At 38.8% G+C, this 14,184-nt stretch overlaps 1 protein-coding gene across 1 annotated transcript; it reads right to left on the bottom strand.

The window, feature by feature from the left end:
• Positions 1–688: 688 nt before the first annotated feature.
• LOC128360205 (myosin heavy chain, fast skeletal muscle-like) lies at positions 689–11,623 on the bottom strand. The gene is made up of 39 exons (XM_053320580.1): positions 11,417–11,623; positions 11,114–11,257; positions 10,867–11,023; positions 10,729–10,756; positions 10,537–10,648; positions 10,357–10,449; positions 10,213–10,276; positions 9,992–10,090; positions 9,805–9,908; positions 9,572–9,710; positions 9,347–9,465; positions 9,097–9,246; positions 8,852–9,022; positions 8,475–8,769; positions 7,990–8,066; positions 7,818–7,905; positions 7,614–7,731; positions 7,385–7,508; positions 7,152–7,288; positions 6,785–7,040; positions 6,385–6,627; positions 6,088–6,264; positions 5,822–5,967; positions 5,644–5,734; positions 5,136–5,525; positions 4,859–4,985; positions 4,657–4,775; positions 3,662–3,858; positions 3,370–3,553; positions 3,116–3,281; positions 2,832–2,956; positions 2,396–2,704; positions 2,112–2,315; positions 1,903–2,028; positions 1,659–1,829; positions 1,421–1,525; positions 1,233–1,328; positions 973–1,104; positions 689–819 (listed from the first exon to the last, which is right to left on the bottom strand). The coding sequence occupies exons 1-39, from the start codon at positions 11,621–11,623 to the stop codon at positions 802–804; spliced, it is 5,808 nt and encodes a 1,935-aa protein (XP_053176555.1). The 3' UTR covers positions 689–801.
• Positions 11,624–14,184: the final 2,561 nt, after the last annotated feature.

The raw sequence follows: 14,184 nt of genomic DNA, 5'->3' as shown, positions 1-14,184 counted from the left end.
ATTTACAACTACAAATTATGTCATAGCTTCGCTGTTTTTATGGTTAAAAGTTGTGTCTGGTCGCATAATATTCCTAGTAACAGCTACACCAATGTCTCTGGATCATTTTGAGCCGATTCAAGCCAGTTTCCATTTATTTACATGGCATGGGGGATGAATTGCTGCCTCGTCGTCCTCAATGCAAACACACGGTCTTCTTTGTCTCCATCTAGTGGTTGAACTGTGCTATTGTGACAGATTAAAATTAAATATTTAATTTATGCTGCGTTCAATCTTCATTTAGTCTGGCCCAGTAACGTATATGCTGACGCTTTCACCTCTGCAGGTATCTCACAAGTGTTACCTTTACTATGATGCCAATATTATTCATATAGACCTTGTAGTTACAGAGATATACTATATTCATGTTGGGTCATGTCATTTTCGAGCAGGACCCTGAACGAGAGGCCTAGGGAGGAAGAGGTTTTAAAAGGAACAGTTATGTCTATATAGTGTAGCATAGAACTATTATAAGTGACCGTTTGAAATAAAAAATGAATAAATTAAAAATAATATCCTTGGAGAATGTGATGCCATGTGCATAAACACAGCCCAAATGATCAAGGAAATAAAAAACAAAAAGCCAAAAATGTCCTTAGTGAGGCACAAGGGTTGAAGAGAAACTAGAGAGTAAATAATACAGTGTAAATATTGTTACATTTTGAGGAAAAATGTTTATTGAATAAACACAGTGTAAGAAGACAATTAAACAGCTAGTTCATATTTTATGAACTTTGTCCAAAGTCTCCGAAAGGATGTCTCTTATTCAGCATGTTCAGCCTAGAAAGAAAACAAGAAAGAAGATTTAGTAGTCAGCAGTATCTATTCTTAAAACAAAAAGTAAATTAAAATGGAATGAAAACATGTGGCTTGTAAACAATTAAACTAAGGTGCCCACATATTAATCTTTGTAAAATATTATCACATGGTTACCTTTCCATGATCACGGCTTTTGGCTCTCAGCTTGTTGACCTGGGATTCAGCAATGTCAGCACGCTCCTGAGCTTCCTCCATCTCATGCTGGACCTTCCTGAACCTGGACAAGTGTGTATTGGCTTGCTCCTCCTGCAAAGGGTTTGGAGTTGAAGTATGTTGTATTTTTTTATTTTACATCATATAAGTATGTTTTCTTTTTGTAATTTTTGATTGGTGTGACATTCCTGTATAAAAAAATAACAACAAATGTGACTCACAGCCTCCTCTGCCTGTCTCTTGTAAGCCTTGACTTTGAGCTGCAGCTTATCCACCAGATCCTGAAGTCTGTGCACATTCTTCTTGTCCTCCTCAGTCTATACAAAAGAAGCAATGTTACTGCGCTATATAGAGAGAACATTTCAAAACCAAGAAATCATGATAGTTTTTTAGTTAAATCCCAACTTACCTGGTAGGTCAGCTCCTTCACTCTCCTCTCATATTTGCGGACGCCCTTAACAGCATCAACTCCACGTCTCTGCTCAGCTTCAACCTCAGTTTCCAGTTCACGAACCTGTAATGTGATGATGTATAGTATATCAAAACCTTGTAAAGGAATTTTTGCAGTGAGAAAAGTGAATTAATTCTACATATTGAAAGTATGAAAGTGTGATTAACACCATGAAGCAGATGTATTAAGAGCATACCCTTGACTCCAGTTTCTGGAGCTGCTTCTTGCCACCCTTCATGGCCAGGTTCTCAGCCTCATCCAGACGGTGCTGCAGGTCCTTGACTGTGACTTCCAGGTTCTTCTTCATCCTCTCCAGGTGAGCACTGGTGTCTTGCTCCTTCTTTAGCTCCTCAGCCATCATGGCAGCCTGAAATGATGGGCATCATGCATAAACAAGTGTGTTGTGAAGTGAAGTTGAATTTTCTAAAAAGAAGACTCACATCAGTGATAGCCTTTTTGGCTTTCTCCTCAGCATTTCTTGATTCCTGAATTGAATCGTCCACTTCACCCTGAACCTGTACAAGGTCAGACTCCAGCTTCTTCTTGGTGTTCAACAGGCTGGTGTTCTGAAAATTAAAAAAATATATATGTTATGTATACAAAAGCTGGTATGTATACTATATTTTCTTGTTAATTATTGAATATAAACCTGAGAGTGAAGCAGTCCAACACGCTCACTAGCATCAACCAACTCCTGCTCAGCCACTTTGCGTCCCCTCTCTGTCTGCTCAAGAGCAGCTCTGAGCTCCTCAATCTCAGCCAACATTAGGCCATTTCTGCGCTCCACCATGGCAACCTGCTCCTTCATGTCTTCCTGTCCTCTGACAGCATCATCAAGGTGCAGTTGGGCATCCTGATAACACGTGCAAGGGTAAAGACTTAACTTTCTTTGCTCTGTAAGATTTGTTTATTCATTGATCAGACAAAGCTCACCTTGAGCTGTCCCTGGACATTCCTCAGTTGTTTCTGGGACTCAGCAGCCTGCCTATTAGCATGACTCAGCTGAATCTCCATCTCATTCAGATCTCCCTCCATCTTCTTCTTGACCCTCAGGGCATCATTCCTGCTCCTGACCTCAGAATCGAGAGTGCTCTGCATGGAGTCAATGACTCTCTGGCTGTTCCTCTTGATCTGCTCCATCTCCTCGTCCTTTTCTGCCAGCTTCCTGTCTACTTCACCTTTGATCTGGTTAAGTTCAAGCTGAACACGGAGAATCTTGGCTTCCTCATGCTCCAGTGTACCCTTAAAGAAAAAGTTGAACATACACCTTAAAGGTTATTTTCTCAAAAAATCAAGAAAAATTTCAAATGAACACTATTAACTCTTTTGTATTTTATCACAATATATTATATATATAATGTATTTTTACCTCTGCTTCCTCCAGTGCTGACTGAATTTCAGTTTTCTCAGTCTCCACGGTCTTCTTGGATTTCTCTAGCTCATGGATGCTCTTTCCACTCTCACCAATCTGTTCAGTCAGGTCTGAGATCTCCTCTGCAGCATATTAAAAGCCAAAATCCATTGCAATTAGGTATATACACATTTTCCCAACACAAACTTTCATGACCTACAGCTACAGAAGTCAAGGAAGAAGCTGTATAATAACTACAATCAGGAATTAATATTACTTTAAATATTGTGGGATTGACTTACGCTGCAGGTTCTTGTTCTCTCTCTTTATGGTCTCCAGATGATCCAGAGCTTCCTCATAAGAGTTCTTCATCTTGAACAGTTCAGTGCTGAGAGAGCGAGCCTCCTTCTGGGCTCCTTCCAGCTCTGCCTGGCCCTCCTCATATTTCTGTTTCCATTCTGAAAGGACCTAGAATTATATAGATTAATAACAATGATTAATTACCAAGATCATTTTGTGTTTCATTCAAACCAGTGTGGTTTTGATTTCCTGTAACCTTATCAAAGTTCCTCTGCTTCTTGTCAAGGTTGGCGGCCAGAGAATTAGCTCTCTCTACATCAATCATGAGATCCTCCACCTCAGCCTGTAACCTCTGCTTGGTCTTCTCCAGAGAGGCGCACTTTGAGTTCACAGCCTCAATGGACTCCTCAGCATCCTGCAGACGCTGGGCAAGCTTTTTCCTGTTGTGAAGAATTGTTTACACTTAATTGCATGTTGATAGTAAAATATGTGGAATGTTTTCTGGAAAAGCAAGCAATTGAATTGAAGACTAATTTAAAATGACTTACTTGGACTCCTCCAGCTCCTCAGTGCGCTGGATAGCATCAGTCTCATATTTGGTTCTCCACTGAGCCACTTCACTGTTTGCCTTGGACATTCCTCGTTGCAGCTCAGCTTTAGCCTCTTGCTCCTCCTCAAACTGCTCTCTGAGCAGATCACAGTCATGGCGGGCTGATTGAACACCATGGGCCAGGGCATTCTTGGCCTGATGAAAAATTTAAGACATATTTTACTGACCAGACTAATTCTAACCCTAATCCTGTTTACAATGCCAAGGATAAAAGTATTTTGGTAAATGGTCTTCATAATGTTTATGGTCATGATGATTTTATTTATGTTACTGTGACACACACTGTGTGTGTTTCACTAAAAGAGTGGACTTTCCAACAATATTTTTTTCTCTACCTACAACTATCATTCAACCCCTTTAACTGTCCTATGTCTGTCTCCGTAATATCTAACCCTTTAACAAAGTATTTCCTCAGTAGGTATTACTGGGACATAAAGAAATAAAGTTGAAAAAAAGGGTGCATTAATATTATGAGGCAAATTTTAGGTAAAAAAATAAATGAATTAACTTCAATTTACTCTCTATTGTGGTTGAGTATATGCAACACATTTTTTTTAAAACAAATTGGCCCCAACTTATTTGGAAAAAATGATTGTTTTTAGAATATGTGTCATGTATCATTCTCTGCTCTCTTTTATGGTTACACCATGGGACATTTTCAGGAGCACTAAGTCTTACTTTTGATTTAAAAAATGTTGCAAACACAAAATCTACATATTGATAAACCTGATGCATGCTTTTAAAACTATTTGAATTTCTCATCTTGCCAACCCTTATTGCCTACAATTGTCTGTCATTATTTTCTGTTCATGATTTTCTGAAGTTTTCAGATTTTCATTGTTTGCAATGATAATGACTGACAATTACTTCAAATGAAATGGAGTACCCAGTTCCACCAGTAGGCGAATAATAGGAGATTAAAGTGCTTTATACCTTCACTTCCTCCTCAATGTGTCTCTTCAACTCCTCAATCTGCTGAGTGTAAGCCTGTTTGCCCCTGGTCAGCTGGGAAACAAGAGCATCTTTCTCCTCAAGCTGGCGAGAAAACTCACCTGAATGACAAAATGTTAATGAGTCATTTATCAAAATGATCATATGTGGGTTTTTTTACTAGTTTTCATCACAGGTGACTCACCATTCTCTGTTTGCAGTCTTGCCCTCTGTGCATTAATGTCATTCAGCTGGCGCACATTCTCATCATTTTTGGCCTTAAGCTCACTCAGCTGGTCCTCAACAGTTCTGCACATTTTTTCCAAGTTACCCTATGAAAACAAAACATTTAGAAATATTAACATGAACAAAGCAAGTGTCTTGCATTTGTCTAAGTTGGAGACTACTTCATAATTATCCTATACTGTATAATCCATATTTATAACCATTAATGACAGCCAATATTTCAGTTATAAACTTACTTTGGATTTAGCTACAGCCTCCATGTTGCTGGAGAGATCATCAATCTCCATCTTGTACTCGCTCTTCTCCTTCTCCAGCTTCTGCTTGACACGCTGGAGGTTATCAATCTGCTCTCCCAGCTCTGCAACGCTGTCGGCCTGCTTCTTGCGGAGAGCTGCTGCGGTAGCTTCATGCTGGAGGGTTGACTCTTCAAGATCACGGCGCAGCTTCTGGAACTCAGCCTCACGCTTCTTGTTCATCTCAATCTGAGCGGCTGTTGCTCCACCAGCTTCCTCAAGCCTCTCACTGATCTCCTCAAGTTCCCTGGAGAGGTCAGCCCTCTGTTTCTCCACCTTTGCCCGAGCAGCCCGTTCAGCCTCAATTTCTTCTTCCAGCTCCTCAACACGTGCCTAGGTTGGATGATCCCAATATAAAGAAGGCTTGTTAACTGAACACACTATGAGCAGTGATTTTTCAGTCACAGAGTATAACATTCATATGAGTATAACATTCATTTCAAATACTAACCTGGAGCTCCTTGATTTTCTTCTGAAGCTGAGCACCAAGAGACTGTTCATCCTCAATCTTGCTGAGCAACTGGCTGGTCTCAAACTCCTTCCTGGAATAGGAAAAAAAGATATTACTGTTGTATTGCATTATGGCAATGAATCATTGTAAGGATTAAACATAAAAACAGAAAACGTACTTCTTGATTTTCTCGTCAGCTTGCTGTTTGTCATTCTCCAGATCCATTATGGATTCCTGGGCCAGTTTCAGATCTCCCTCAAGCTTCCTCTTGGCTCTCTCAAGGTCCATACGGAGCTTCTTCTCTTGCTCCAGTGATCCCTCAAGCTTTTGAGATGATATTATAACATTGACATTAAATAATGTTTTGAATTTTTATCATGGAATGTCAATTCTCACACACAAATTAACAATACAGATATGTTATCAAAAACAATGTTTTCTCACATCGTCCACTTGTTGTTCCAGCTTAGTCTTGGCCTTGGTCAGAGTGTTGACTTTGTCTTCCTCTGCCTGGAGATCATCCAGTGTTTGTTGGTGAGCCTCTTGGAGGGCTTTCTTCTCCTTGGTCAACTTGGCAAGAGATTCATCTTGAGATGCCATCTCCTCTGTCAAGTTTTTCACCTGAAAATGTCGGGAAAGGGGCATTATTTCCATCACTTTATACCCATATGTTTGAAAGCTAACATCAAATACATTGCCTTTTAAAAAAATAAATAAATACAGGATTAAAATGATTCCAACCTTGTTTTCTGTGGCATGTTTCTCCTTCTCCACTTTAGCCAAGGTGAGCTCCAAGTCATCAATATCTTTCTTCAGCTCAGAGCATTCATCCTCCAGCTTCCTCTTCTTGCCAGTCAGCTCAGCATTGATTTCCTCTTCATCTTCCAGTCTCTCGGTTGTCTCTTTGAGTTTGGCCTCAAGTTGGATCTTGCTCTTAATCAGGCCTTCACACCTTTCCTCAGCATCTGAGAGGTTCTCAACTTCCTACAGTATATTTTAACATACAGTAAATTAATGGACAATGTATTCTCCACATGTACATAAATAGTTTAAGGGTTAATAAAAATGTGAAAATGTTAACTACAATATTCAATTAATGGAGTGTGGATATGACAGAGTCACGCTTTCGTATCCTACTTACTGAAGCCACTTGCAATTGCAGGTCATTCTTTTCCTGCAGCAGGGAAACCATCTTCTCCTCCAGCTCCTTCTTCTTGGCTAGAGCAGTAGCCAGGTCTGTCTCCATCTTCCCATAGTTCTCCTTCATCGCAGACAGCTCCTTCTCAGTCTCAGCACTCTTCAGAAGAGGCTTGATCTTGAAGTACAGATTCATCCATGGCCAGTTTTTCACATTCATGAATGAACGGATATTGTACTGAATGGAGAAGATGGCCTCCCTGGAAAATTAATACGAATAAAGTGTAACTTTTCTGTAATGCTATTTCATTAAAAACAAAACAACAGCTGTTATGAATAGAACAGTTCGGTGTACTGTATGATAATCCTACCTCCTCTCCATCATCTTTACAAACTCTTTCCTCATGAGGTATCCTCTGCTGAGAGCTTGAGTCATGGTCACCAGAATAAACAGTTTTTCATCTCTCATCTCCTCCAGAGCACCCAGCAGACCAGCTTTGAAGAACACCTGTGTGGTTGGTTGAAGGGACTCAGTAATCAGCACTCTCTGATACAAAAGGATGTATGTACATACCATATCTTGACATTGTTCATAGAGATTAACCTTTGTGTGTCCAAACATGTATTGAGTGTGATCCACGTCAATAGAGCCTAGCAGCTTCTCACTAGCTTTCTTGTTGTCAATGAACTGTCCCTCAGGGATGACGCTGGCATTCAATACTTTGTATCTACAAGAAAATATTGTATTGTTACTTACAATGACCCCACATCTTGGTGGGCTGTTTTTAACTCAACTGAAATCAACTTGATTTGCTTATATTAAATGATATCACCTTTGCTTGAAGTCACCATAGAGGATTCTGCTGGGGAAGCCCTTTCTGCAGATTCTGATGCCTTCCAGCACACCGTTACACCTCAGCTGATGGATGACCAAGAAGTTCTCCATAAGACCTGAAAGTTCCAAAATCATATTCAAAATGTTTGTTTTCATCAATGTGTCACATTCAGTGTGCAAGATTAGGCCAGGTGCTTCATACCTGGGGTCTTTGATTCATTAGGAATGAGGCAACGGACAAAATGAGGGTGAGTGCTCCTCAAGTTGGTCATCAGCTTGCCCAAGTTCTCCTGTGGATCAGCAACATAAGAAAAATGGTCAACAGTATTTCAAAATTATGGTTTAATTAGTTTAAAATATGAAACAATACATACCCTGAAAAGAGCAGACACAGTCTGGAAGGAACCACCCTTCTTCTTCTTTCCACCCTTGCCACCACCACCAGCAGGCTCTGTTTTCACAAACATTAAATTTAATTAATGGCACTGAATAAGTAACTGATCTTTTTAAAGTTTTCTCTGTGTCAATTAATTGTGCATTATACATGCATGTATATATTAATACACAATAGTCAGCAGCTATATTCAAGGCCTGAACCAAGTGTAACAGACACATGGTTTCTTACTCCTCACTACAAACATAGTAAATGCCGTATAACATCATAAATTGCAACTGATTAAGCTGCTAATAGCTAATGTAAATCTCATTGTTGATCACTTTCTTGTACAGGCAGTAATAGAAAATAGTTTTTAAAATTGTGGTTAAAGAAATGTAACGTGTTTATGATAGAACATATCAGCTGTACTGTTACTCAGAGTTCCTGATCACTCTACTCAATCTTATTTCGCACCTTCTCCACCATGTTTTGCATACAGGAAGCACAGAAGTTTGTTGGAGGCCTTCTGGTAGAGCTGAATAACTGAGTCATTCAGGGGATCCTTGTTCTTTTCCAACCAGCCAGTGATATTGTAGTCAACTGTACCAGCATAGTGAACCAGGGAGAAGTGAGCCTCAGGCACACCCTTTTTAGGCTTTGGCTTCTCAAAGGCCTTGGTCTTGCCAAGATGCTGATCATGCAACTTGTTCTTGAAAGAAGTGTCAGAGGCCTTGGGGAACATGCACTCCTCTTCAAGGATGGAGAAGATGCCCATTGGCTGAGAAAAAAAATCACATCGAAGGTTTAACAGTGGAAGCAAACATGATTAAAAAATCACTTTGACTTGATTGACTACTGACCTTCTCAATAAGCTCAATGCAGGCAGCCAAGTCCATACCAAAGTCAATGAACTCCCAGACAATGCCTTCTTTCTTGTACTCCTCTTGCTCCAGGACAAACATGTGGTGGTTGAAGAACTGTTGCAGTTTCTCATTGGTGAAGTTGATGCAGAGTTGCTCCAGGCTGTTGAACTGTAATTATGGTGACATAATGAGTCATAGAAAAACATTTTTGACATGACTCAAATATTCTTCAGATCACTCACATCGAAGATCTCAAATCCTGCGATATCCAACACTCCAATGAAGAACTGTCTTGCTTGCTTTGTGTCCAGCATCTCATTGATACGGATGACCATCCACAAGAACATTTTCTCATAGATAGACTTGCACAGAGCACTGACAGAATTGTGGACCTAGAAATAAAGATTTTAGAATGATCGCAATCATATTTTCTTGTTAAAATGGAAATATTGCCACTTTATATGTTCATATATTGGACTTTCTTTATCTTACCTGTGGCACAGTCTGACCTTTGGTTACCATCTCATTTCCGACCTTGACTCTTGGGTAGCACAGAGCTTTCAACATATCCGCTGAGTTCAGGCCCAGGAGGTAGGCGATTTTATCAGCCACTGATGGAAAACCAAACTGTTAACCATCTGTGAACTGGGATATGTTTACAAATACATGTTATTAATCAATGGTAGATTTTCTATAAGATATCATTATCCGAGTTACCCTCAGTGCCATCAGGTTCAGCCTGCTCCTCACGCTGCTTCTGCTTGAATTTCATGTTGCCATGATGCATCACAGCACCAGTCAACTTGTAGATGCCCTGCTTCTCCTCACCGGTGAAGCCCAAAATGTCAATAGCAGTCTATATTGAACATGAAGAAGAGTTATTGGTATTTGAAAAAACTTCCCGGTTGCATTTAGCATACAAGATATACTTAACTAAAATGTTTTCTTACATCTGTTGCAATGAACTCCTCCACATCATCAATGCTCTTCACAGTGATTTCACCCTGACTGACCATTGGGAAGTCATAGGGGTTGGTGGTGATCAGAAGACCCTCTATAGGAGCACAGTAAAAATACACATCATGGCTTGGTCTTGTCTCTGGCATTATTTAAGTTTCAGTGTACAAAGTAACATACCCAGGAGCGCAGGTTGGTGGCCAGTCATCAGCTGATAGAAGATGTGGTAGCTCCTTTCAGCAGACAACTGGAAGGTTACACGGGACTTCTCCAGCAGATCTAAGAAAAACAAATTTAACCAGACACTGTGTGATCACTCTATTACAGTTTAAAACTGTTACTTTATCAAAACGATATGACACTCCAGATTAATCTTGATTCACATCATGGTTGAAACTTACAAGTTTCAATATCAGCTGAAGCCAGTTTCCCAGAAGAGCCAAAGTGGATTCTGATGAATTTACCCTAGGAAGCCAGATCATTGATAACATCAGCTTTTGTAATTAAGCGACAATATGTCTTGAGATGTTCCCTGGATTACTTACAAAACGAGAGGAGTTGTCATTCCTCACAGTCTTGGCATTACCATAGGACTCCAGCAGAGGGTTGGCTGCAACAATTTGGTCCTCAAGGGAGCCCTGCAAGAGAGGATTTGAGTTACATGAGCTAAACATTCACATTAACTTTCCTCTGACAAACAATTTTATATTAAACAACAAATTTACCTGCATCTTTCCAGGAGTTGGCTCAGCCTTCTTGGCTCCAATAGCTGCAATTGTTGCAAAGTACTGGATGACACGTTTGGTGTTGACAGTCTTTCCTGCACCGGATTCTCCACTGGGGTATAAGAGACACATGTCAAGATACTGCTTTATTATCATCATATGATTTAGCATTACAGTTTCTGTTATACTTACGTGATCAGGATAGACTGGTTTTCACGATCTGAAATACAAACATAGACATTTCACATGAATTTCTTTTTATAATTCCCTCAATAAACGTATGTGTAAGCTTAATTCTACATGATTTAACACTGCTAACTTTAATTTTACCTGTGTGCATGAACTGATAGGCATTATCAGAGATGGAGAAGATGTGAGGTGGTGCCTCAATCCTCTTCTTGCCTCTGTATCCTCCAACAACTACAGCATCATACACAGGAAGCCACTTGTAGGGATTCACAACAACACAAAACAGCCCAGAATAGGTCTGTAATAGAACAAATAGAAAATAAACACAGTATTAACATTTAGATTCTCAGATATAAATACTCATTGCATTAGTTAAGTGGAAACTTACGTAGATCATCCATGATGCAAAACGCTCTTTGAGGTTATACAACACAGTAGGCTCGTTGAGGTGGGTCATCATGACCATGTCCTCAATTTTATCATACTTTGGAGGGTTCCTGGGAAAGATTTCATCTTCTTTTACAGTAAGTGTCTGGAAAAAGAGAAACAGTAAAAGTGGTTTTCCTAAGATGTCTTTTTCAAGTTTAGAGTTCATCAGATGGATGTCCTTGTCAACCACTGTGTTAGTATGAACTTAAAGCCACTACAAAACACCCACATAGAAAAGTGTCTTCATTGGAAATACACCTACCTCTTTTCCTTCCAGAGTCTCAATAGTGGCTTTGCCACCTTCTCTCTTCAGAAGTGTACCCTTGACATACATTTCTTCCTTATGCACCACAAAGAAGGAAGTTTTGGCATCAAAAGGAGCGGCTTGAGCCTCAATCCTTTCCTTCTCTGGCTTCCGGAGGTAGATGGCCGCCGGGCCATAGCACTCCATCTCTGCGTCTGTGCTCATGGTGGCACCTTAGTGGAGACTGAAAAGATCACAGAAATATCAGCATAATGTAGAAATGTAAATCTTGTATCCATCTGACGTTGGAGATTTGACATGTTTTACCTCAACTGACTCCAAAAAAAGATGACTGGTACAGTATTTGGTGGAGTGTCAAGATGCTATGAAGAAGATGGTGAAACATGAGTACAATATTTTTTTTCAGTTTGTTTTTCTCATTTTAAATCTTACTTGCAGAATGTCAGTTTGAGAGCAGTCAAGTTCAATTATCAATTTTCAAAACTGACTTCCACAACCAGAGAAATAGTGCTCCTCTTAATGGTCACTTAGTATACAGTATGTGTTGAGACAGGGTATGTACTGGATATAACTAAGTGTGTGAGTATTTCAAAAAATTGCTTTGAAATAATGTTGATATGCCATGAAATTCCATCTGAATGTCGCCTGATACAAAGATAAATCAAACAAAAAAATATGGACAAAATACATTTGTAATTACTTTAACTTTACTGACTGATCAAAAGGAGTTAAAACTGAGATCATAGTCGATACACTCACCTATGTTGGGTGCCTACCAGTTCAGGAGAAGTCCAGGGCTGCTGCTTTTATAGAGGGTGAGAATGCTTGGTCAGCTGCAGTCTCTGACTCAATTTGGTCATGGCCTTATCCTGTTACTTATTTTGTAGCAGTGATGTTTATGCAGCTGGTAAACAATTTTATTTGTAACTATTATTTTAAAACTATATAATGCATTAAAATTTGATCACAAATGTGAATGTGACATACACAATGTGGTTCTAAGAATATTGAATAAAATGTAATATAAAACTGTTGTTTAGTGAGAAAGTGGAATATTTACAGTAGAATGGACTACATTACTAATAAATTCTATGTACATTATACTGAAGACAAATACCTTACTCACTACTAAAACATTTTAATTTACTTTCAACATGCTTGCTTTCAATGTTGACTGTGAACACATTCTCTTAAAAAACAAAAGAGAAATTATATATAGGTATATACATGCACAGATACTCCAGTAAGACAAACAAACTAAATCAAGGTCTACCTCAGTAATCATAAATATAAAAGTATTTAGAGTGAAAGAAGGAGGAGCATATACATTTCTCCCCTAAATTAATCATCAGTGATTTATAACGTTGCTATTATAAATGTAGGTCCACTACTGCCTCCAAGTACAGTCATGGGGTGATGGCCAAATTTTATCATTCATCAAATAGTGCAGAATATGGTTTGTGTACAATTCCAACAAATATAGTGCTTGATTTAAAGGGCATGGAAGTTGAATCGTGTAGTTAATATCAACAGTATTTTACATAAACAGACAACTTTGGGGGCTGATTTTGGAAATTCTATTATTTTAACCTTTAATATAAACTATATATATGTATCAGGGGAAATTATTTCCAATTCTTCATAATGCTGGACAACATTAATGCAATATTTACCAAAACTTTAAATGTGTTCACAAAAGTCTATGTGTTCCTGTGTATGTGTCAGTAATACCAAAATAATACTGTCAAAATAATTCATCGCTGTATTAATCTTAAAAATCCTATAAATGTAAACTTGTTAATTTGGAAATGATAGCACTTCATTAGTTATGATCCCATCACATTAATATTTTTAAAGAGCAATGTCAGCTACATGAATGGAGCTTGATTTTGTAAATATGCCAAAATATTTGTTGTCTACAGTTACGGAACTTTGGCACATCTAGTAATCCTGTAATAAAACTGAAGATGAAGTACCATCCATAAAAGCTCATTCACCTGTTATATATCTCCTTAAATGGACATGAGCACAGTTGCCAACTGTATTGAGGTTTTGGCCAAAATAAGTTCCACATGCAAAATGGACTTCACCCAGTTCCTTTGATGCTAAAGAAAATATCAAAGAAATATGATACAAGTGTCCTAGAAAAATTGATAAAAATAGACACGCTTAGCCCATATAATGAAATGAAATAACAGATGTAATGTCTTTCTGCATTTTAGGACATATAGTGATTAATTTATGCAATTGTTTAGAGAATTATGTTTTGTATTCTCCTATAATGAAAGAAATCCACTTTGGTGTATCGGTGGTGTTCATTTCTTTTGCTGCTCATGTGAAATGGATATTTTTAACCTGTGATCATATTCCCTTTAGGAGGGTATTCAAGCAATAAAAAAGTGATCCAGACCAAACCAAAAAGCCCTCGTGGCTAGCAGATGAAGGTTTGCCAAATGTCTGACTAGAGATGACTCGGGCTTTGATTTCTTCCAGGAGACTTTGTGCAAAGAGTTGCATGACTTTCAATGCGCACCTATTTGCCGTCTGTGACATCCCAATTAGAATATTTCATGGATGCATGGAAGGCCTGAGTCTGAGTTTAATTTGATTTGATAATTATATTAATTTGAGGGGGGAAAAAACATTTTTGTTCTTTATTGAAATTTAAAAATGTTTTCGCATGGGGACACGTGATGACGGCCTAGTAGACGGTCGGTTTTACGGGAGTTATGTGAACACTCGCCATACAGGCACGTGCACACATA

The sequence above is a fragment of the Scomber japonicus genome, chromosome 6 (genome assembly GCF_027409825.1).
Source record: "Scomber japonicus isolate fScoJap1 chromosome 6, fScoJap1.pri, whole genome shotgun sequence".
Taxonomy (NCBI): domain Eukaryota; kingdom Metazoa; phylum Chordata; class Actinopteri; order Scombriformes; family Scombridae; genus Scomber; species Scomber japonicus.
Note: the sequence above shows the minus strand (reverse complement) of the source record. Positions and strands in the feature narration are given on the sequence as shown.